This window comes from Gekko japonicus, unplaced genomic scaffold (genome assembly GCF_001447785.1).
Source record: "Gekko japonicus isolate JY-2015 unplaced genomic scaffold, Gekko_japonicus_V1.1 scaffold2723, whole genome shotgun sequence".
Taxonomy (NCBI): Eukaryota; Metazoa; Chordata; class Lepidosauria; order Squamata; family Gekkonidae; genus Gekko; species Gekko japonicus.
This window is the reverse complement of record NW_015164741.1, coordinates 1-25,437: the sequence shown is the minus strand read 5'-3', so window position 1 is coordinate 25,437 and position 25,437 is coordinate 1. Positions and strand designations below refer to the sequence as shown.

General features: G+C 45.1%; 1 protein-coding gene across 1 annotated transcript; it reads right to left on the bottom strand.

Annotated features, from left to right (window-relative positions):
• Positions 1-1,426: 1,426 nt before the first annotated feature.
• Positions 1,427-18,029, bottom strand: LOC107109053 (LIM homeobox transcription factor 1-alpha-like; the record flags this gene model as incomplete). The annotated part of the gene is made up of 5 exons (XM_015409627.1): positions 1,427-1,587; positions 3,425-3,598; positions 6,221-6,290; positions 11,102-11,179; positions 17,860-18,029. Coding segments are annotated over 5 exons (653 nt in total), but the record flags the coding sequence as incomplete, so codon positions are not given.
• Positions 18,030-25,437: the final 7,408 nt, after the last annotated feature.

Sequence of the window (25,437 nt, the reverse complement as noted above, 5' to 3'; positions counted from 1 at the left end):
AATTGTTGGCCCTGATATTTCTGGATAAGGATTTCCATTGGAAAAACAAAAAAACAAAGCACTGAATTGCTTCCAGCAGAGAAGGAGGCTCCTTCCAGCTGCTCAGTCTTTGCAAACAAAACACATTTATTTAATTAATTATTTTTAAATCACTTCTTTTTCATTCCATAACTTAAGTGCATTGCTTAAATACGATTCACACACAAAATAAAGTTGGGTTGATTTTTTTTTTTTGGCTATACAGTATTTTCTGATGTAATTAGGAACAAACCTGATACAATATTAGGTGCGCCTGTGTCTGGTATATACAAGCACACACTTCCCTAAATGCATGCACACTCACTCACTCACTCACTCACTCACTCACTCACTCACACAAGCACACTTGCTTCTTGCTAGCTGTTTCTACGGATGCCAGCCTCCAAGTGGGACCTGGGGAATCCCCCCAAATTACAGCTCACCTCCAGTCTACAGAGGCCAGTCCCCCTGGAGGAAATGGGTGCTCGGGAGGGGGGGCTCCAGGACATTATGTGCCCCACTGCAGTCCCCCTGTCCTCCCCCCAGCCTGGAGCTGGCAACCCTAACCCCACTCCCATCCCCGCCAGTGGTCAGGGGGGACCTGGCAATTTTAGGTGTTTCACATGTCAAAGTGTATGTGTGGGGGGAATATTTTTAAAAAAATCAGTTTGCTATAGTGCATATGAGGAATTTAAGCAAGGGCTGAGCTCAAACTTCAAATTATTGTTATTGCATAGTCAGCCAATCCAAAAGCACCTCCCCTTGTAAGTCTTCAACACTCGTGGCAAGATACCTTAATTTATTAATTTTCCCGCTCTCACTTATTCTCACTTCCCCCCAGTTATATTACCGTTCAGCCAGATCTATTCGACTATGAGATAGATACATATGAAACATTGTGACGTCATTCCATTGACTACAGGATCCCTGATTGGATGAGAACAGACATGTGGCTGATTCAGGGAGGAGGAGGAAGAAGAAGCCGCAGCAACCACTGAGTGAAAGACACAACCACAGGGGCAGCATCTTGGAGAAGCAAACAGGACGGCTAACCGATTAATATCTGAAAATTCTAAGAACTATAGGGAAGAAATCCCATCCAAAATCACTAGTTTGCATCCAAAAATTGAAACTGGGAAATGTTTTTCCCCAGTTTATTCATTCTATAAACCGGTGAGGAAATGGAGATTAAAGTTTTGAAATATCCTTCACAAATGGTCCTGGTTTTCAAGTGGGAAACAAATTCACCTACTTCCGAACATGGAAAATAATTGTCAGCTCTTGGCTTTACAGGAATCCTCTTGAAACCCACTGTAGTCTTCCGATGCTCTGCCTTTCTCTCCTTTCTCGCTCTAAAAGGGGCTTGTAAACGATCCAGGAACCAGTTCTGTGCAGAGCATCTGACGCCTCAAGATGTAAAATAGGAGCTCTGCATGGAATACAGGTGGTCAATGGGGTTTCCCACTCTTGATTGCAGGGGCCCAGATTCTGAGGTCACTAAGAAACAGTCACCCAAGTTGCTGAGGGATGTGTCATCACTATCAAGGTCGTGGGGAAATGGCTCAACGCCTTCAGGAGAGACAAACAAAAAGCAGTTGTTCTATCAGAGGCCCAGTCCATCAGAAAGTCCCTCCTGTATGAGTTCCTCCTGTAACTGATGGAGTCTGCTCATAGGGAGACCAGCCTCCAGGTGGGACCTGGGGATCCCCCGGAATTAAAGCTCATCTTCAGACCACAGAAATCAGTCCCCCTGGAGAAAATGGGTGCTTTGGAGGGTGGGCTCTGTGGCCTTGTGCCCCACGGAGGTCCCTGTCCTCTCCAGGCTCCACCCCCATACCTCCAGGGGTTTGCCAACCTGGTTTTGGCAACCCTAACCCCCCATCCCCTGGCAGTGGCCGGCGGGACCTGGCAACCCTATGAGTAGTGCTCTTGAACAGTTCTGCCTTTGTTTCAATGTCTAATCGGCAGGGGACCTTCCCTCTGGATTACAACTTTAGAATTGTGACCCACCCACTCCTAGAAGGCTCCCCCTATGTAAATCTTAAATATACAAATCAGTGAAATAAACAAAATGCATCATAAAATCCTGGTTTAAATAATGTTGAAAGCTATTAGTCAAGGAGGAAGGAAACTCCAAAGTTTTAGGTCCCTCTTCCAAGTTTGTCTTTCTACAGGTGCTTCTTGACAGTCCGAAGCTCATACTTTTAAAGGCTCATCTCACTTCCTCTGTGACACTGCGCAGGACACACAAGAAGTGCCAGTTTATGAAAGAAAGCAACTTTTCTTCTGGTTGCACTCTCAGAATCTGCAACAGGACTTAGCTACAGTGACCCATGCAACAGTCACTTCTAGGCTCGATGACTGTGATTCGCTCTACGCAGGCTTACCCTTGAGGCTGACCCAGAAATTACAGCCGGTACAAAATGCGGCGATGCACCTGCTAATGTCAACAGCTGTGCAGGCTCATGTTTGGCAGGTACTCCACCAACTGCATTGGTTGCCAGTTGAGTTCGGGATCCGCTTCAAGGTGTTGGTAATCACCTTCAAAGCCTTACACGGCCTGGGACCGACATATCTGAGGGACCACCTTTTCCTGTATATGCCCTGGAGAGCATTGCGTTCTATGGATCAACACCTCCTGGTGGTCCCTGGCCTGAAGGACACCCATCCTGCCTCAACTAGGAGCAGGGCTTTTTCAGCCCTGGCCCCTGCCTGGTGGAACGGGCTGCCTACTGAGATCAGGGCCCCGTGGGACTTCCTTCAGTTCCACAGGGCCTGCAAGACGGAGCTCTTCCGCCAGGCCAGATATGGCTTCCTTAGATTCTATCACCCATCTGCTAACAATTAGCCATTACCAACCAGTTAATCTCTGTTTGAAATGTGTCTTCCATTTTAATGTTTATTATGTGTTTTTAAATTTTTAACTATTTTATTGTATTACTGGAATGTTGTTACCCACCCAGAGCCTACTTGCAGGAAGGTAAAGGTTCCCTTCCTCGAAAGCCAGTCGAATCCGACTCTAGGGTTGCGGTGCTCATCTCCGTTTCCAAGCCAAAGAGCCAGCGCTGTCCGAAGACGTTTCCGTGGTCATGTGGCCGGCATGACTAAACACCAAGGCGCACCGAACGCTGTTACCTTCCCACCGAAGTGGTACCTATTTATCTACTTGCAATTTCTTGCTTTAGAACTGCTAGGCTGGCAGGAGCTGGAACTAGAGACGGGAGCTCACTCCATCATGCGGCACACTTGGGTCTCGAACTGCTGAACTACCGACCTTCCACAGCCTGCAGTTCAGCGTCTTAACCTCTTGAGCCACTGCAGCTCCTACTTGCAGGAAGGGAGGGCTATAAATACGAAAATACATAAGTAAAAGAAATAGTAAACATGCAGTGTCTTCAGTCCTCACCGTAGGGGTGCATGTGGTCCCCGGGCATCTGTGGCGGAGTGAGTCCTTGCCGGAAGGGATCCGAGCTGTAGACACTTTGATCCATAGCCAGCATTGGTTGTGGGGGCTGCGGTAAGGTGGTGTAGGCATTCATGATCCCCTCAAGCCCAATGTTACTGCCACTGTTTGTCTGAGCTGGAAGACAAGGAGAGAAGCAATAGTTTGCCAAGAGCTCTGTCATCATACCCTTCCATATCACCTACTTGCCAAGAGGTACGATCCCGTTGACTTTTGTGATGACATCTCTGAACTTCCAAGCCCAGGAGCTGTTACCTGTTTCTTACTTTCACCTTTCCACTCCATTTAAATTCATAATAACCTACCCCAAATATAACCTCTCCATTTCTCAGCTGCAGCACAAATGGGCTGACCCTATCAGGGACCAGGCAAAGGCCTACAGTACTAACTAGCAAAAATATATCTATCTGCTTTCTCATCTATGAAATACAAGAGGTCTCTCAATAGACCTATCCTTAGTGGTCATTTGCAAAATAAATGCACTCAGTTCCTCAATTAGAATGGTGTTTATGCAGGAAAAAAGTGATTGCAGGAAAAAGTAATTGATTTTTTAAATTTTTTTTTCAATTTGTATTATCTTCTATATTTTACATATCATTGTTTTCAGCACTTCCCAAAGTTCCCATCATATGTTTATTTTTTTTATTTACAATTTTTAACAGTTCTAACATTTCAAACAGTGAACAATTAATCTTCCAAATGACGTGGCCAGCAGGAGGACGTCCGGAGCCGCAAGGACGTTGTGACACCCACCGCGACTGCGCACCAGGGCCCATAACCAACAGCCCCCGAGAGGAGTCGCCAGAGAGCCGAAAGAATAGCGGAGGCCGCGGAAGACGCACCGGAGGGAACTGGAAGAAGTCGCCCACTCGCCGGATAAACGAATGATCGGAGCCAGGAGAGTACCTGGTAGGGCTCCCCCCACCCCAGACGTACTGTGGCCATAGTTAGGGTTTCTGCATAGGTCTCTGCACCATGCACCGTTTAAGCCACTCAGAGCCCTTCGGGGGTGAGCGGGGTACAAATTGAAGGTATAAATAAATAAATGAATATAAATAAATTATAAAATGTGGAATCCACTAACAGAGGATGTAGTGATGGCCACAGGCATAGACAGCTTTAAAAGAGGATTAGATAGATTCATGGAGGAGAGGTTTATCAGTGGCTACTAGCCATGGTGACAAAAGGGAACCTCTACATTCAGAGGCACTAAACCTCTGAATCCCAGAGCCAGAAGGCTACATCAGGGGAAGGCCTTGGCCTCTATGCCCTGTAGCTGGTTCTCCAGAGGAACTGGCTGGCCACTGTGTGAGACAGGGTGCTGGACTAGATGAACCACTGGTCTGATCCAGCAGGTGTCTTCTTATGTTATTAAGTCTGTCTGTAGCAGTAGAAAAAATCTAGAGTTCAGTAGCACCTTAAAGACTAACAAAATATGTGGCAGAGGAGGAGCTTTCATGGGTCACTGCTGAAGTATCTGGTATCTGAAGAAGTGAGCAGTGATTCACGAAAGCTCATATCCTGCCACATACTTTATTAGTCTTTAAGGCGCTACTGGACTATTGATCTTAAGTAGGTAGGTTCATTCAAAACAGGGGCCGCTGGGATTGAAGAAGACATCCAAGACAGTGTGGGAAGATAGATCGATTAGCAGCATGTGTTTGAGGACATGTACAGCAAAGGTAACTCATTCAAAGGAAGGATGTCCAGCAGAAGACAGAGATGAAGATTTGAAGACCATAGAGATGATACTGGGGGACCCCAGCCAGAGAGTTTTTAGGTAGAACATGGTGAATGGGAAGTCTAGGAACAAAGAAGTGAAAAGGTGACAGTTCTCTAACCTTGTGACTATTTCCCAAGTCAACAAGTGTAATGAAGGCCCCGGTCACACGGGAGGTTTTGGCCCAGAAGAGGGACGGATTGGGGGGCGCAACAAATGGGGACGATCACACCGCAACATCTGGGAAGCGGTGGGCACCCGTCCCCGATCTGTCCCTTCAGGCTGAAAACGCGCATTAAAAAAAAAACCTAGGAAAAAGTAGCACCTACCTGAAACGCTGCAGCAAGCGTGGCCGTGGGATCGCCGGCGTGCCCGTCTTCAGGAGCATTCGAGGCTCCTGGCCGAACTGCGCATGTGCGCACCGCCAGCTGCCTTTCCCCCCCTTCCATGGCTTCCCCCCCCCCCGGCATCTGATCGTGCCGGGGAGCAACTGCGCAGTGGCTCAGGGGACCTGTCTGATCCTGCCGCCACGTGTCTCTTTTGGTGCGGCTCTAAAAAGCCGCACTTTGGCCGTGTGAATTTCCCCCGTGTGATCGGGGCCGAAGATGTGCAACTCGCAAAAACGTAGCCTTGAAATGGGGAGAGGCAAGTCAGATTAATAACAAGGGTTGGAAGGAAGGCCATGATGGCACATGACACTTTTTAAAGATCTCTGAGAAAGTTTACAAATTGCAGAAGGAATCTTTCACTGGCCACCAGTTCCCTAGGTTGCCCTGATCCTCTCCCCCCCCCCCCCCCATTTCTCTGTTGCAAGCACAAGCCAATGAAGGATGTGCAGAACGTGGCTCTGAAAAGAGAGGAACTAAAAAAAAATCCATTCTTCCTGCTCAGCAGCTGTTGGTGCTGCCCTGGAAAAGGGAGTCCACTTCCTCATCGTGACATTTCTGGCTGGGTGTGGCGAAGGTCCTAAGGAGACCCAGGGTTCCCCAGATAGAACAGGATCTAGAGGCAAGCTGTACCAGAACTGAGTTGCTGTGTGTTTTGTTGATCTTGCTGCTGCTGCTGTTGTCGTCTTGCCAGTTTCTTCATCTGTTACCAGAAAGGGAAAATTAGAACAAATCCAATCTATGGGTTTTTTTATTTAAACAGCAGGCACATCTACATAGAATACTATCCTACTGATGCTGCAGTCTATAATTCCTGAGATCCCAACACAGTTCAAAACATATTTTAGTCCAGCTATGCCCCACTCATCACAGCTTCTGCTTAGCCATCTCCATCCATTCTGGTATACCCTCCTTGCTCTATCAGCATTATATGAGACGCCCAGTCCCCCACTTGCACAGCGGGATGACTGGGTTGGGCTGTTTTGTCTCTTTGTGTCTTATGACACATTACACAGTCCATGTGGTTTCTGTAAACTCGTGTCTCTTTTGTGGTCCTGTAAGATAAGTGGAAAGGACACAGGAGTCATGAAGAAGGAGCAGGAGGAGGAGGAGGAGGAAGAGGAAGATTTATATCCTGGCCTTCACTCATAGTTTCAGAGCGGCTTACAATGTCTTTTTCCTTCCCCTCCCCACAACAGACACCTGAGAAGTAAGTGGGACCGAGAGAGCTCTCTTGAGAACTGCTCTTGAGAGAACAGCTCTGAGAGAACTTGTGACTGACCCAAGGTCACACCAGCAGTTGCATGTGGAGGAGTGGGGAATCAAACCTGGTTCTCCCAGATTAGAGTCTTAACCACTACACCAAACTGGCTTCTTACATAAAGAGGCAGACAAGAGCAGGGAAACTATTTATTCTCTTTATTGTTTTCTCCAGTTGATAAGGAAATTATTTGCCAAACTGGAGCCAAAAGAGTCATACATCAAGAGATTAATACCTTTGTTTCATGTTTTTAGCATCAAGTGTAGAGATACAGAGATCATATTCAGATAGTTTTTTAAAAAATTAAAAGCCACTCTTTTTATGAAAGATGTTTTGAGTCCAAACATGTAAGACCTCCAGCAAGCAAACAGGGTCAGAGTAATTAAAGCCCATAACAAGAAGTACCCTCAATGTCTTTAAATGCTATATAAGCCATTAGTAATCAGAGGGTAGGTGAAATAATGGCACCACCAACTGGCTAACATTCAGTTAAATGAAATGAAAGTCAAGTGGCACCTTAAATACGAACCATATTTATTTCAGTATTAGTCTTTAAGGTGTCACCAGACTTTTACTTTGTTATGACAGCCTGACACAGCTAGCCCTTTGCAACTAACATTCATTTGCAGACAATCATGAATCGGTTAAGTTTGATAACTCATTATTCAGCTCTTAAAAAGAGAAAAGCCAGGAAACCTCACACAGCTCAGGCAGGCTGCGCAATGCATAACGAGACCCTTTGCCTGAATGCCCCCGGGAAACATGAATCCTGCCGGTTCACATAGTCCGGTTCTCACAGAAGCTCTAATTCATCTGGAAACTAAAAAGCTGGAGAAAAACCAAGCCTACAAATCCAATCGGCTTCCAGCAAAAGTCCACTGTGTTTTCAAAAATTCAGTACAAAAATATTTGGAGTGTCAAATTTTCATAGAATAACTTCAAATTTTAGAATTTCCCCCCAAAGACAGAATACCCAGCATACATCCTCAAATCATTAACATATCTACTCTTCATTGAGGACGAGAGTTCCAAATATTATATGTTACATTTCCAAGACATATTAGGAGTTTATGAATTTGATGTTTAATAATTTTAACATCCACCATTTTCTGAACCCTGAACTTTTCAATGTCATTTGAGCACAAGCACATAGATAAGCCTTCTACACACACATAACCCCCCTCCCATTCATGCATACTTTAATTTGTAAACATATGACATTTTGAAATCTGATTTTGGGATTTTAATATTTGGTTTTGAGGTGCAGCTTTCTATGTGGTTTTTGAGATGCAGAGGTTTGGATTTTTCAGAATTTGAGTAGTATGTTCGTTCCATTCTAATTGATTCAGGTCTACTTTCTGACATTTCCAAACAGCCTCTGTGTGTGTGTCTGTGTGTGGCTATCTTTTGCCTCTTATATTCCAAAAACTCAAAACATGTCTCCTGCCTCCAGAAAAGGTCTCAAGCATCTCTTTCTCTCCCCCCCCCTTCAAATATCCAGAGTGATGAACAGCTCTGCAGAACATAAAAGCCATACGTCATTTTGGTTAGTAAAAGGTATAACATGGGGTTTGTTTCTGGACTTTTCTTTGGATCAATGTGGCTACCTGGAACTTCTAGCATACTAAAGTGTTACTGGAGCAACACAGAAGTTGTCTCCCTGCATCTGGTTCTTACATTGCTCCAGTAACATCTGTAAAACAAAGCTGTGTGGTTTGGAAGGAGGAGGAGGATGGATTTGTATCCCACCCTTCACTACCCAAAGAAGTCTCAGAGCAGCTTATCATCTCCTTTCCCTTCCCCACCCCACAACGGACACCCTGTGAGGTAGGTGGGGCTGAGGGAGCTCTCTTGAGAACTGCCCTTGAGAAAACAGCTCCGAGAGAACTTGTGACTGATCCAAGGTCACACCAGCAGGTGCATGTGGAGAAGTGGGGATTCAAACCCGGTTCTCCCACGTTAGAGTCTGCGCTCCTCAACACTACACCAAACTGGCTCTCCACAACGAGGTGCCTCCCTACAGTAATGAAGACAGTGTTGATCCATGGGAAGGTGTCTGCAGACACAGGGACTTTCCAGTCATGGAACACGACTCCATTGCCATCCAAAAGGCCCCCTGAGATCTTGGTCCTGAAGGGACGGGGGAACCTTAAGAGCAGTGTGAGGCCTTCTGTGGGAGGGAAGAATTGGCAAAAATCCCTTCCCCCTTATGAGTGTGGAAATTCTCCAGTAGATCCAAGCCAACGAGTACGTCTCAGCCCATAGTCACATTTCAGGAATCTGCATGCACAGTGACAAGGGATGCCACAAGTCCAAATTACCCTCTCATGATCAGACTGTCAGCTGATGGAGGAGAGGCTCTGGTTATATCGAGCCACCCAAACAGCTGCGTGTCTCTTGCTCAGAAGCCGATTCACAACTTACGGGAGCCCAACACACACACACACACACACACACACACACACACACACACACACGTCAACAACATAGCTACACAGCCAGGTTGCAAAAGGGAGAGCAGAAAAAGTTCATTTCTCTTCCCTCTCCTTCTAGCCAGAAGGGGACAAAGGCCCATTCTGCATCTCGCATTCACTCCACTGTTTTACCAGACCCAGGCTGGAACAGAAATCCCCCTCTGCATTGCGTGCCACTTTCACTTCCTTTGATTGTCGCATTTTATGGTAGCGTCCACACTCCCTGCCCGGTTTCACTTCCTTTGATCTCTCAAGTTTTATGGAACTGTCTGCATAGAAGCCATTTTATGCCTGTTCAGGGGTGATTCTGCAGTCAGTATGGCGTTGGCCTGGGGTTTTGAGCCACATCTTTTTCTGTTCCAGTGTGGGTTTGGTAAAACAACAGAGCGAATGCTAGATGCAGAATGAGCCAAAAGCAACACTTTTGAACTCTGCATTGCAAGAGGGAGGTTGGATAGAGCTGGTTTCGTTTCCTCCCCAAGCAAACTAGGTGGGGACAGAGGCAATGTTTTTGATCTCCGCATTGTAAACGGGAGAGGAGAAAGAGATCGATTCTGTCTCCCTGCCCCACATGTAATGCCCCTGAGCTCCCAACTGCAAAAGGAAGAGGAATCAGGTGAGCTTCTCATCACCTCCTCTCCCCACTAAATTTACTGCATCTAAGAAAATCTGGGATGTAGTAGAGTTTCCAGGATGGGAGATCAGAAGAACCCAACTGGGAGTCAGCGCTTGATTCATCCCCACCCCCACCCCCCAGTACTTTGCTGATTACAGAGTAAAATGACACCAGCAGTAGATCAGTAGCCAACTCCCAGCTGATCCCTCATGATCTGAGAATGGGCTTCTGATGGCTGCAAGCAGTGAATAGTTATGAACAGCTTGTCAATTAACTGGCTTCCAGAACACCATTGTTGAACAGAAGCAACCAGAACTGGCAGGTGTTCAAGCATTGCCGGGGCCTGGATCACTGCAGTAACAGACAATATCAACATACTTCTATTAAGATTCCTACACAGTATTCTGGGAACACCTCAGTGTGTTTCTGGAGTAGCCTCAAGAGCCAAAGTTGGAGAGATGTCTTATTTATTTATTAATTATTAAATTTATATCCTGCCCTCCCCGCCGTGGGGAAGAGCATGTAATTTGAAAATTAGGACTCTAAAATCAAACCAAGATCTAAAACCTCCTCAAACTAGTCAAGCTGGACCACCACACAAGTGATTGGGACAGATGATTGGACCATAAACTGTTATGTCACCTATGGCGTGATAGAAGTCACGAGTAGACAAGAACTGTCACAGTTCATTAGAAGACATCTGAGATTTGACCACTAGCCCACGGAGTGTGCTCAACCTTTTCAGTAGGCATCCAGCCTCCAACAACAATGCCAAAATAATCCTGGTTACTTAGAGACAAACACACTACTCTGCGCGTGGCAAAATTTCTAGCAGCTGTTGTCAAATCACATGGCAACTTTTGCAGTAGCAACCTTTAAATTCTTCCACGTTTTCTTGTGGAATGAGGTTTATTGTGGGATGAGGGTTTGCTAGTTTATGACTCCGGTTGCAAAAACCGTAAAGCCAATAAATAGATGATATCAGAAGCTGGGACGTATGGGCTTTGGCATATGTTAGGCACTGTCTTTTTGAAGTGGCTGAATGGGTATTCCCGGGCATGAGTTTCAGATCCAGACTCCAGTCCACCAATTGCACATATCCCCCACCTCCAGCCTAAAAGCTTCTGTAAAAAGATGTCAAGTTATTTAAAGAGAAAGGTTACCTTCGCTCTCTGATTCTGGAACCAGACCTGTACAACCCGGACACTCAGCCCCGTCTCCGCCGCTAATGTTTCTCTCACCTTCACCAAACATCAGAACAACAAATACTGTTATTCCTTCATACCGAAACCAAATCTTTAGCAAAATAGTTACCGCTGAAGAAACTGTGCATGATGACATTTGAATATGCTTACCTCCCCTATGCATTTTGAGGAAAGTGTTTGAAATTTGAATGAGGATGTTTAAAAACATTTCCAGTTTTTAAGGTTTTAAATCTTGATGAGAGATCTAGGAACCAACGGCAAATTCTGAATGTCGGTTGCACCTAATAGGTGACAAATTGAAATCTCAGTGCAAGATTCTTCAGCAGCATACCTGATTTTGCCACTAAGTAGACAACAGGGAGATATGGAAACCATCCCAACTATTTGAAGAGAATGTCTGTGTGATACTGACGCTTTCAAACTACAGTTTGTCACATTGACCTCTGACATTTCTAAGTGTACACTTAAACATTTAATATGTCAAAAAGCCCTGAACTGGATCATTCATACTCCCACCAAAAATTATCATTTTGAATTCGAAAAAGTTGCTGAATTACAAATGTCACATTTTTTTGTATTAATTGATTAAATTGTGTAGTTCAGTTCAGTTAACCCTTATTGGCATAAAAATACCTTAAAAGAGGATTACTATAAAAAAGGAATTATACATTTAAAACCATATAGAGCCATACATATAGAGCTGAGCATCTTACCAACTACATAATATTGCACAGTACTGCATAAAACAATTACTCTTTGGTAGTTTTCCTGGTGTAGCTTTATCACAGATTGTAAAAACATGGCTACGTTCATTGATATTTCTGGAACAGAGTCATTTAGAAGACGGTGCACTTTTAAAGCATCAGGAAGGTTCGTCATGTTGGCTAAGATAGGATTTAAGTATCTAGAACATAAATCCACATAAAATTGACAATGCAAACAAATATGCGAAACAGTTTCAATGCATCCAGAGTTGCAATGGCAAAGTCTATCCGCATATAAGTAAAGGTAAAGGTTCCCTTGCTCGAAAGCCAGTCGAGTCCGACTCTAGGGTTGTGGTGCTCATCTCCGTTTCCAAGCCGAAGAGCCAGCACTGTCCAAAGACGTTTTCCGTGGTCATGTGGCCGGCATGACTAAACACCAAGGCGCACAGAACGCTGTTACCTGTTACGCTGTTATCCGCATTTACTATGTTATTATTATATCTCCCATGCAAGATTGCTGATGGTATTACATTGAATCTTGCTAGAGAAGAGGGGGCAGTGGCACGTCACCGTGGGTGTTCACTTGGGTCATTCCCGATGAACCCCGTCCTTCCTTGTTTTCTTTGAAGCTCCGCAGGTCCCCAAGACCTCTGTCGGGCTTCACCAGATCTCCTGGAGGGAGGCTGGTAGTAGGAGACTTGCTTGGTCACCCCGTGAGTAGCAATGAATGGGGGAAGAAGAGAATGTTTTGAAGCAGAAGCAGGGAATGGAGCAAACATGGGCACCATGATTTGCAAAGAGGCGACCGCCCTTTTTAGAGACTACCGAATTAATGCAAAACATAATATGCAGCAAAACAAGGTAAAACAAGGAATATAATGTGAGTACGAATCCAAATCATAACATCTGACGTTCTTTACTTAAAAACCCCTCTGAATGACTTCCATTATTGGAAGAGTGGCCGGAAAAAGAAACGGGGACTAAAAACTTCGTAAAAGCTTCAAGTGGGGTGCATAGCGAAATAAAGAAAATGGCATTTGAAATGGAGGAATGGGAAAATACACAAATCTTGCAACTTACCTATGAACAGTTTAAAAAACTCTTATGTGAGGAGATTAAACCAGCAGTTAATACGGCATGTGAGAATCTCTGGGAGAAACCACTGAGTTCCTGTTTAAACGGGAAGGACAAGGAAGAGCTTTTGCTATCTCAGCAAGGCATTGATAAAAGCCCAGAATGTGAAAAACGGCGCTGCGAACGGACGGATTTGGGAGTATCTCCGACCCGTCCGGCTCCTCTTCATTCATTTTGGAGCACCCCGTTTGTGCGAATGAGCTCTGCTTCACTTCCTGGAGGGAGGTGAAGTAGCAGGGGGCTTTGCCCCCCCCTGTAGATGGCAATCACGGGGGGTGATGCTGGTCTGCCCTGAAGCAGGAACGAAGATTTGGAAGAGCATGGCTCCCATGTTCTCTGAGCAGCGATCAGCTGTTTTAAAGTAATGCTAAGCAAGTGGCACTTCATACAAACGATATCTTCTCGCGTATTTCTTTTTTTTTTGCAAGAGATGGAGACTTGGATTTAAACACCCCTTCAGTATTCTCAATTATCTAGTGAGAGCGGCTATGAAGAGTAAGGAGGAGAGCTTGTTGTGAAGAAACGGAGAAGAAGGGTAAGGAAAAAGAAAAACATCTGTCTGACTTTAAAGTATTTGCTAATTAGTGTGAGAGCTGTGGAAAAATGCCAAAAGAATCCTGTTGAAGGCTGTGCCAAAAGAACTGTGGAATTTAACTAAACGGTGTTTAACAAGGCTATATTTAAGGTAACTTAAGGTGGACTGAGAAAATGGCGGCAGAGGCAACAGAGGGTAAGGAAAAAGAAAAACATCTGTCTGACTCTAAAGTACTTGCTAATTAGTGTGAGAGCTGTGGAAAAGTGTGAAAAGAAACCTGCTGAATGCTGTGCCAAAAGAATTGTGGAATTTAACTAAACGGTGTTTAATAAGGCTATATTTAAAGTTACTTAAGGTGGACTGGGAAAATGGCGGCAGAGGCAGCAGAGGATGAGGAAGATCTAGATATAATTATACAAATAGAAGACCTTACTGTTGAACAATTTAAAAAGTTTTTAGAAGAACCAATCAAACAAGCAGTAGCAACAGCTTTAAAAAATCTGTTTGAAGGATCACAGACTTTACATGCGGAGACGGAAAATAATGAGGAACTGGGGAGGCTCTCGCAAATGTTAGAACAACAGGATTGGGACCAGGAGAGGGAGCCATTGATTAACCAGCTCTTACATACAGGGAACATATCACAGAAACCTGAACTTTATTTGAGACACCATTCAAAGAAACTGATAAATTTGAGACCAAAAATACAACAGAAAAAGAGACATTCTTTTAAATGCCAAGTGAAGAAAAGGAAGGAACCGAGAACTGTGCTGTTGCGGTATCCGTATACCAGATAGATATGGGGCCATTCGGCCTACCATGAGGGGCATCTCAAAGTTCAGGGGGGAACAAGATTTGTTGGCTAAGCTTTGTGTTTCAATGTCAAGGACTCTGCATTTAATAATCTGGAAAGCGCCCGTAAAAGGGAGTATAAACAGTGAGTCTAATGGGATATCCATGGTAGTTATTTTATTCTCAATGTGTGATAGCCAGTTAGACATATTTGACCATGTGAGCATTTGTTGTGTAAGGCTCCCTTGGTCTTCGGGTTGCCAAGTCCGGTGTTGCGCTGCAGCGGGGGACTCCCGGCTGGCAGCTGGAGCGTGCCCACACACACATCACCCGGAAGTGACGTGACCACGCCGGGCACGCTGGGGGCGGGGGCACGACCATCTGAGGGAAAACCATGGAGTTTTCCCTCGGATGACCGTGCCCCCGCCCCCAGTGTGCCCGGCGTGGTCGCTTCATGTCCGGGTGACGCGCACGTCATGATGGTATTCAGGGGTCTTGTTGTAGAAAAAGAGCTGCCGGAGCTCATTAGCATAACTCATTAGCATAACTTATTTGCATATGCCACGCCCCCTGACATCACCGGAAGTGACAGAAGGCCACACCCCCTGACATCACCGGAAGTGTGTCAGAAGGCCCGGCTACTTACCCTCCTGCTTCATCCTCATTCCCAAACGGAATGAGGATCGAAGCAGAGGGCGGGGTAAAGAAGGGGGCGGGGCTTCACCACGTGACCGCCCCGCCCCCTAGAGGTTCTCTTCCGGAGCTCCGTACCTGAGAGCTCCCCCCCCCGACTAGAGCCCTGGTGGGGTCCCCCCGGGGCCCGATCCGCCAACAGCGGGGAACGGGCCTCTGGGGCGGGGGTTTCCCCGCCCCCCGGGGGGACTTGGCAAGCCTACTTGGTCTACATTGTAATGTAGACGCAGCCAATATTTTACTGTCATAAGCCATGCACCAGATTCCACTGTGTTTAACCCAGTTTCTAGAGCTGCATAAGGTACACAGTGCAGCATTCCCATGATCTTTCGGAGAAATTTAGATTGAACACGTTCAATGAAGCCATTAAGTGCGCTTATCCATATTGGAGTGTCATACATGAGTTGGGGAATTACTTTGGCCTTGAAGACTTTTAATGCAGCTGGTATGAACTGATTGGTATAGAAAAATTGGGAAATGGCAGAAGCATTGATGTTAGCCTTATTTATTGCTGAGTTACGTTGCACAGCCCAAGATGCATTATACTGGAAGTACAAACCTAAGTATCTAATAGTTTTAACTTGTTCAATTGATTTGCCTCTAACTGTTCATTTGAATAGTTTCCACATTTTGAAAAAGACAAGTATTTTTGAATTTTTTATGATTTAGAAGTAATTTATTTGTTATAAAGTATGAAAGGCATCTATTTAATTAGCGTTTTAGACCAGCTTTGGAGCAGGACAATAGTACCATGTCATCTGCATATAATAGCAGAGGGACATGGACAGAACCCAATTTAGGACCATGGCCATCAACAGCTTCAAGGTAACAGGAGAGATCATTAAGGAACAGCTTGAATAGAAAGGGTGCTAATATACAACCTTGTTTGACTCCTTTATCGAACGGGATTTTTGAATTTCCCTGACAGTGAACATTTAATTTGGCATTTTGTTGAAGTATATAGTTTTTTTTTTTTAAGGTTAAGAAGTCTCTTATCTATATCTAGTTGTTGTAGTTTGGCCCAGAGGAGTTCCCTGTCAATTGAATTGAATGACCCTTTGAGGTCTATGAAGGCAGCATATAATTTTGCATTGCTTCTTTTTACATACTTGTTAATCAAGTGCTATAAAACAATGCAATGGCCTAATGTAGTTTTCCCTTTACAGAATCCCAGCTGTTCTAGGCCTAAAACTCTCCATTCTGTCATCCATATGGTAAGCTTAGATAGTAAATGTTTGGCATACAGTTTTCCCATTACGGAAAGCAGGCTGATAGGTCTATAGTTGGAAGGAGTTGAACAATCTTTTTTTTTTTTTTTTTTTGTAAATTGGGAATATGATTGCATTTAGACATGCATCAGGGATAAGGCCAGATTTATCAGCCATTGTAAACAAAGATGCAAGAAGAGCAGCCCACCAGTCAGGGTCCAGTTTTAGCATTTCAGGTAGAATTATATCAGGATCAGCTGCTTTTCCTAGATTTAATTTGCCAATCAGTACTTTTATTTTGTCGGGAGTTACAGGAAGCCAGACAGGTAAGTCCTCAGACAGAAAGTCTGAGTGTTCCATGGTTCTGACATCATCCTGATGGAATACTGTCAAAAATATTGAAACCACTCTTGGGAAGAGATTGCAGACATAGAACTACGTCAATGAAACTAATGAGCAGTAAGCTTAGAGCAGATAAAACAAAGTACTTCTGCAGTAATTAACACATGGAATTCACTGCCACAGGAAGTGGTGGCAACTACAAGCATAGGCAGCTTTAAGAGAGGATTGGATAAACATGTGGAGCAGAGGTCCGTCAGGGGCTATTAGCCACAAGGTACAGATGGAACACTATGTCTGGGGCAGTGGTGCTCTGTATTCTTGGTACTTGGGGGGCAACAGGGGGAGGGCGTTTGGAGTTCTGCCCCCACTGGTGGACCTCCTGATGGCACCTGGGCTTTGGCCACTGTGTGACACAGAGTGCTGGACTGGATGGGTCATTAGCCTGATCCAAGATGGCTTCTGTTCTTTTCTAATGGCTGTGGCAGTGATACTCTGTCTTCTTGGTGCCTGGGGGTGCTGGACTGGAAGGGCCATTGGCCTGATCCCACATGGCTTCTCTTAACGTTCTTATGTACTTCAAGTCTGAACAGCTGTCCACATATCAACAGTGCTTTGTCTGCCTTTTTACTTTACCACAACACTGTCAACTTGTCATTACAATAACTTACAGTGCAATTCTAAACAGAGTTACAATTTAAGAAATCCAGTTTCAGGTGGGTGGGCATGTTGGTCAGCAGCAGAAGAGCAAGATTTGAGCCCAGCAGCAGCAGCAGCAGCAGCAGCATCTCAAATGACCAGCCGGAGGGCAGAAGCTTTTAGGAGTCAAAACTCCTTTTGCCAGATCTGATGAAGGGAGCTTCAGCTTCTAAAAACTTATACTCAGAAAATCTTGGTCTTTAAAGTGCTACTGGACTTGAATCTTGCCAGTCTAAATCTACTTTTTGTTACCATGCATCATTTTATTATTGTCTTCTTTTTCTGAACTAAAAAGCCCTTTTACTTGTCCATATAGGGAAAAAACGAGGAAGAATCTTTAAGGTTTGCTACCAGGAGCCTACCACGGGCTCTTCTCCCTGCTTGAAAAGGTGGTCTTGTCAAGCACCCTGGTTGGCCACAATCCACGGCTGATGGGTTCCCATTTGCTCACCAACAGTGGAAATCTGGGCTATAGACTCAGTGTTGCACCTTCAGATCACAATATCCAGGGTTACGAAAAAATTGAATTACTGTGTGGCGAGATGATCTAATGAAGCCTTATCTGGCCATCTCTAGCAGTTCAAACGTTCATGATGCCTGTAAGTTTTGTACCTTCCTACAAGGCTTGGAGGACACCTCAAACGATGCCTTGAATGCCCTGCGCTGCTGCGTCGTCAGGATTGTCCGGGGTCGCTTGGGCCTCTTCTGATCCTTGCTCTCCTCGGATGCTTTCCTGGTTCCTGCTCCCATTTTGTCCAGGTTCTCTTCGTCATCACTTTTACCTGAAAACATTGATAAAAATTTCACAGAATGGGATCCACACAGTCGTTTTTGCTATCAAAAGTTGTTGCCTATCAATAGAAAAACTCTATAGTTGGGGCAGTTTAAGGGTGATTCTGCATCTGGCATTCGCTCTACATTTTTTCAACTGGGAGGAAAAAGTGCAGCTCAAAACCATATTCAAATACCTCCTGGGCAACGCCAGACTGACTGCAAAGTCACCCCGGAATGGCCATAAAACATTCATAAATCTATGCAGAAGGTACAATTAAATCCGATGATGATCAAAGAACTTGAAAGTGGCATGGGGTGTGCACGCCACCATAAATCCCAATAATCAAAGGGAGTGAAACCAGCATGCAATGCAGAGGGGGATTTCTGTTCCAACCTGGGTTTCGTAAAACAACAAGAGGAAAAAGCCAGTGCAGAATCAGCCTTAATCATCCTCTTTCCACATTTACCCAAGATGAATGAGAAAGCATAAGAAAGTATCTGGATAAGGTATTTACCTTATGCACCAACTAAAATTAGCATCCCGTGTTGTTGATGATGACCACATCCCTCTTATGCTATCATCCCTCTAAGGGATCTGTGTGTCCTTCTGGTGTTAGAGTGACATTTGATCAACTGCTGGTTCTTTTGTTTCCAATAGAAAGTTTCCATTAATTTTTTTACTTCTTCCCAGAAGGGCAAAACCTGACACCAGCACCATATCAAATCGGCTAACCTGCCCAGACTATCATAGTCAGAGTCTCATCCAATCTTAAATTCATCGTCTGGGATTTCCCCCCCCTTTTCTCTCCCCCACCCACATTTTTTAAACATTCAGCTTGATGAAGAGCTCTGGAGAACCTGAAAGCTCACACTCCCTTTTGTGTCATTTCAGGTTGGTCCTAAGCAAAGATGGTTAAGATTTCTCTGTTGTAAAAAAACGTTTCCAGCATTTTACATCCACAATGAGTTGCTTATGAAGAAGGGATCCAGCAACATTGCAATGAGTTTTATAGATTTTTAAAAAATGTCATTTTTTTAAAACTGTTATTTCTAAGTTGAAGCTTGAATTTGGATCTTAAAGTTTAAAACGCTGACAAAGTTAGAAGCTATTCTCTTGGCTAAATTGTTAGTATGACCATTCACCATTGTGGTACCACAAACACATTGAACCTGCCTTTTTCACACACTACAGTGACTGCATGTATAACCTTTGTACGGTGCATACTTGATTTTTTTTTTCATCCTACACGCATTGAGTAATTCTTGTGTTACATCCAGCACTTGTGCAACTGAACATGGCCTGACATGGATGGCCCCAGGCGAGCCTGATCTCATCAGATCTTGGAAGCTAAGCGGGGCTGAAACCGGTTAGTACTTGGATGGGAGACTCCCAAGGAAGTCCTGGGTCACTACACAGAGGCAGCCAATGGCAAACCACCTCTGTTCACCTCTTGCCTTGGAAACCCTAGCAGGGATGTCAAACATCCAGCCTGGGGGCCAGAACCAACCCAACCAGGGCTCTTATCTGGCCTGCAAGAAACTGGTGCAAGAGAGGGAAGGCAGGAGGCTTCTTGGGGGGAGGTTTCTTGGGGGGGGGAGCAGGCATTCGCCTAAAGCGTGGGTCGGCCCAAGGGGCGCCAAACAGGACCCGCCCCCCCAAGCTCCCCAGCATCCACCAAAAGCCTAGTAAAGAAGCCCTGCTTTCCACCTCGTGCGCCTTGCACGCGTCTCAGCGCCCCTCCCCTCTGGCTCGCCCCTGCCCCCGCCAAAAGCCCTGGTGTGCCACCCACCCAGAAGAAGCCTGGCTGCTTTGCTGGCCTGCCTCGTGTCGCCCCTCACTGAAGAAGCCCTGCTTTCTCCTTCCCGGTGGCCCACCTCACGCGCGCCTCAGCGCCCCTCTGGCCCCGGCCCCGCCAAAAGCCCCAGCGTGCCGCTGCCGCCCAGAAGAAGCCCAGCTGCTTCGCTGGCCTGCCTTGTGTCTCGCTGAGCTGAGTCAGCGCCTGGGCGCAAACAAGTGCGTGCAGCCAGCAGCGGGTGCCAGCAAGTTGAAGTGACCCACACCTGGCTTGAATTACAGTGACCCTGCTAACTGGACAACTTCTTGCAGTGATACTTTAAGACAGCTTATAGTTGAACAAGGACCACAGCAGGTTGTATCATTTGTTGTTCAGTCGCACAGTCGAGTCCGACTCTTCGCGACCCCATGGACGAACTCTCGCCAGGCCCTCCTGTTTTCTGCCGTCCTCTGAAGTTGGCTCAATCTCATGTTCGTTGCATCTATGACACTGTCTAAACATCTCATCCTTTGCCTCTAGTTCCTCTACCTCTTCAAAACCCAGCTTGTACTTCTGGCAGTTCTCTATCCACGTACTGTTGAAGCCTAGCTTGTAGGATCTTGAGCATGACCTTGCTAGCGTGTGATATGAGTGCAATTGTGCGATAGTTTGAACATTCCTTGGCATTGCCCTTCTTTGGGATTGGAATGTATACTGACCTTTTCCAATCCTGTGGCCACTGTTGCGTTTTCCAAATTTGCTGGCAAATTGAGTGCAGCACTTTAGCAGCATCATCTTTTAAGACTTTGAATAGCTCATCTGGGATACCATCACCTCCACTAGCTTTGTTGTTAGTAATGCTTTCTAAGGCCCATTTAACTTCACATTCCAGGATGTCTGGCTCAAGGTCAGTGATTATACTGACAGTTGTATCATATGATTTCCCAAAAGACTCCAGAAAAAGAAGATTCTCTCCTGTCCACTACAAGAGGAGACTGCCAAATGGTGAAGAAGTGAGCCATCAATGGCTGATGTATTCCACCACCAAAAATGTGTTTTTTTGTTTTTGCTGTAGGCTGTTCAGCAAAAGAGATGGTGGTGCAATAACTCTACAAGACCCAGGTTCAAAAGACTGGAAGAACATTGGAGCAATTCTGGCCTCACATGATATGAGTTCTTTCCATTTAGACAACCCTAATGCCTGGAAAAAACTTGAAGTGCACTTACAGAAAGGACAAACAATTGATAATATCAACCAGCAGAGAATCTGGGAAGAAGAGCAATATTGGCGACAGGTCTTGGAACGCTTGATTGCAATGGTCAGATTTCTTGGCATGCAAAACCTGGCATTCCGAGGCACTACTGAAAAGCTGTACAGTGAGAGCAATGGAAATTTTTTGAAGCTTGTTGAACTTTTAGCCCTTTTTGACCCTATCATGACTGAACATGTGCGCAGAGTTAAAGATGAAGAGACCATGGTTCACTACCTAGGAAAAAACATCCAAAATGAGCTTATAGAGCTTCTAGCAAGTGCTATAAAGAAGAGCATTTTAGCACGTGTAAACTCAGCCAAATACTACTCAGTTATTCTGGACTGCCCACCTGATGTTAGTCATACTGAACAAATGACTATTATTATACTTTTTGACACTATAATCAAACCACCAGATACTGAGATGTCTGAGCCTGATGTTATGATAAGAGAACATTTCTTGGGATTTGTTCCACTGAAGGAGACTACAGGTGCCTTTATGACAGAAACTCTTCTTGGAGTGCTTGAGGGAATGGGATTACCACTTGAGAATCTGCGGGGTCAAGGTTATGATAATGGGAGTAACATGAGAGGTAAAGAACATGGAGAACAAAGGAGAGTCCTGGAAACAAATCCACGTGCCTTTTTCGTGCCCTGCAGCGCACACTCTTTAAACCTAGAAGTCAATGATGTTGCTAAATGTTGCCTGGAAGCAACAAGTTTCTTCATGTTGGTCCCGCAGATCTATAATTATTTCTCTGCATCAAATAATCGTTGGCAAATTCTAACTAGCCATGTATCGGCCATCACTGTTAAGCCACTGAGTCAAACCAGATGGGAGAGTCACATTGATGCTTTGAAACCACTGAGATATCATCTTGGTAATATATATGATGTTTAATGACCCCAACCTACAGAAATCATCCACAAGTGATTCTAGAGTTGAAGCTAAGGGTCTTGCTGATGCAATTAGTAAGTTCAAGTTTGTGGTAGCACTTCTTACATGGTACAACATCCTTTTTGAAATTAATGTCACAAGCAAGGCACTACAAAATAAGGAAGCTGATTTAAATTTAGCTACAAGCCAATTAGAAGTAACCAAGAAGTACCTTGTGGACTGTAGGTGTGATGAGGTTTTTGAACACGTTTTGGTAGATGCTACTGAGATTGCAAAGGAATGAGAAATACTACCAAATTTTGAGAAAGAACAAAGACAAAGGAGAAAGAAAAGGCAGTTTGAGTATGAGGGCCCAGAAGAGGCACCACAACATCCAAAGCAAAAATTCAAAGTGAATTTCTATTCTGCTGTCTTAGATGTGGCCATACAATCAGTTGAAGAGAGATTCCAACAACTACAGCACTATAATTCCCTCTTTGGCGTCCTGTATGAGATCTACAGTCTTAGAAAAAAATCCCCACAAGATGTACGGAAGGCCTGTGATAATTTGGAACAAGCACTGACACACAATGGAAACAAAGATATTGATGCTGAAGCTCTGCATAGTGAACTTGAATCAGTAGCTCGAAGACTTCCAAAGTCTATGCCACCACAAAGAGCACTTCTCCTCATACTTCAACAAAACCTCCAGGATAGTGTGCCTAATGTTTCTGTTGCTCTAAGGATCCTTCTCACGCTTCCAGTGTCAGTGGCAAGTGGTGAACGCAGTTTCTCAAAACTCAAACTTATAAAAACACACACATACGCTCGACAATGCTGCAAAAGAGACTACTAGTTTTGGCAGCTATTTCAGTTTGAACATGCTGAAGCATCTGCGCTCGACCTGAAGGAATTGGTGACAACATTTGCCAAAGAAAAGGCACGCAAAATCAGAATATGATGTGCCTGAAATGGAAACAGTAAAGAGACTTTAAATTTCAACACCACAATTAACAGGATTTTTCAAAATGTTTTGTGATTTGTGGTTTTCTGTCTTTTTCTCAATTAAAAAAATAAATTAGCAATTTCAAAATTTGTGTTTTTAATTCTTCCTAAAACGCATTTATTTTTGAAAATTGGGGGGGGGGGCGCCAGAAGGGATCCTCGCCTAGGGTGCAAAATAAGCTTGGGCCGACCCTGGGAGCAGGCACATGGGCACACACAGTGAGGTGTGTGTGGTCAAATCTGTCAAGAAATGAAAGGAAATGGCTAGGGGGCGGGTATGGTATCCCTCAGAAAAAAACTAGTCTTGCATATGATTAAATACATTTATTGGGGCTTTTATGGATTCCCTAGTAAATCACTTGTTTTCACTCCTAGGAATCAATTCCTTTTGTTTGTATTTTGAGTAAAAATAATGTCATTAATTAGGTTCGCCTTATATCTCCAGCACCTGGCATTACCTTTTATGGCAGGTGGCCAAAAGTAACTTTTATGTCAGATCTGGCCCTCTTAACGAGCGAGTTTGACACCTCTGCCCTACAGAGTCACCATTAGTTGGCTGTGACTTGACAGCAAAAACAAACAAAACTAAAAAACAGCTGGACATGTGATTGAAAGCCCACATTAATCCAGGATGAATGGTCCCTGATTTCAATTGTAAATAAACCGAAGCTGGTTCTTGCTTACAAATGGATGTATGCAGATAAAAGAAGAATCCACATACATCCACGGTACCATGAGAACAGGGCTACTGAGTGAAACCGTTGTTCTATCAACGTCAGTATCATCTACTGTGACTGGCAGGGTCTCTCCAGGGTCTCAGGTGGAGATCTTTTGCATCACTTCTACCCCATCCTTTTAGCTGGTGGTGCCGAGGACTGAACCGGGGACCTCCTGCACACAGAGCAGATGCTCTACGATTGAGCCAGGCCCTCTGTTTGCAGCAAGGTGTGTGGAACACAGCAATGACTGCATGGCTGCCATTCGGTTCAGCCTTGCAGCTACACCGCTGCTAGATCACTGCCACAGGAGGTGGTGGCGGCTACAAGCATGGCCGGCTTCAAAAGGGAATTAGATAAGCATATGGAGCAGAGGTCCCTCAGTGGCTATTAGCCACAAGGTATAGATTGGGGGCGATTTCGCACTAGAGCTGCCTTGTGGCACAGCCACCGTTTGCCCCGACACTATTTGTGAATTTCATACCCAAGGCTGCGGGGCTGCATTTGACCCACGGCTTTGCCCGGTTTCCTCCGCAGTTTCGTGATCCTCAAAAACCAGGATCACGAAACTGCGGAGGAAATCGGGTGAAACCGCAAGTCAAAATGCAGCCCCACAGCTTCGGGTGTGAAATTGAAATGTTTGTGTCGGGGCAAACGGCGGCTGCGCCGCGAGGCAGCTCTAGTGTCAAATCTCCCAGGGACTCTGGGGCAAATGATGCTCTGTCTTCTTGGTGCTTGGGGGGGGGTCAACAGTGGGAGGGCTTCTAATGTCCTGGCCCCTCTGGTGGACCTCCTGATGGCACCTGGTATTTCTGGCCACTGTGTGACACAAAGTGTTGGACTGGATGGGCCTTTGGACTGATCCAACATTGGCATCTCTTATGTTCTTATGTTAGATTTGGTAACCAGAGCAAACAAGAACATTCCCCATCTTGCATTTGCTCCGAAGTAGCCTTTCATTGCTTCTGGGAGTTCTTCCTGCTTCCAGTTCTCTTTTTCAGGGTGATAAAATATTTCCCAATCTGGATACATGGAAGAGTAAAATAGGAAAATCTCTGAAACCATGGGGGGGGGGGGGGGGGGGCAATGCACGGTGGGATGAGGGAATCCCATCCGGTGACACACAGTTCCCCCCCCCGCCCCTCCAAACACCTGCTCGCCAAATCCCTCGGAATGATGGGAAGTTGATTCTGCTTTAACGTTGCCGTGCTTTTAATTAACTCAGCCTTTCAAGCTGACCAGGAACAGTGTAGGAATTAATTAATTTTTAAGACTCCTCCTGATGTCACATGGGAAAGGCCTACGGGTGGTTTACATTGTCTGGAATGACCTCGGTACTACCCCGAGGCTCGATGGGGGGGGGGGAGATGGAGAACCAGTTTCAAGCATGGAGATGAAGGAATTCTTTGGTTGGAGGGAATTAGGGGATGGAGAGGTGTTAGTACACTTTTAATTGGAAACCTCCCCTTTCACAGGCGGCCTGTTTACTTAGGCTCGGGCTCTTGGGAGGGAAGTCACTGAACGCAGGGCTTTGCGGCTTATGAACATATGGCTCCCAGCACTTGGCTCTTTATCTTAATTTTCTCATTAAGTGGCCCTAAGTTTCTATTACACTCCATGGCCTCTTCTATTTTCGAAGAGGGCTTTTGAGACAGATGCTGGTGGGATAGAAATAAGTTGTAATCTCACAGCCTGGTAAGATATCATTGGAGAAGGTTTACTCTTGCTGGTAGTCAATAACTGTTCCTTATTTAATTTTTACACTTGTTTGTTGTTCAGTCGCACAGTCGA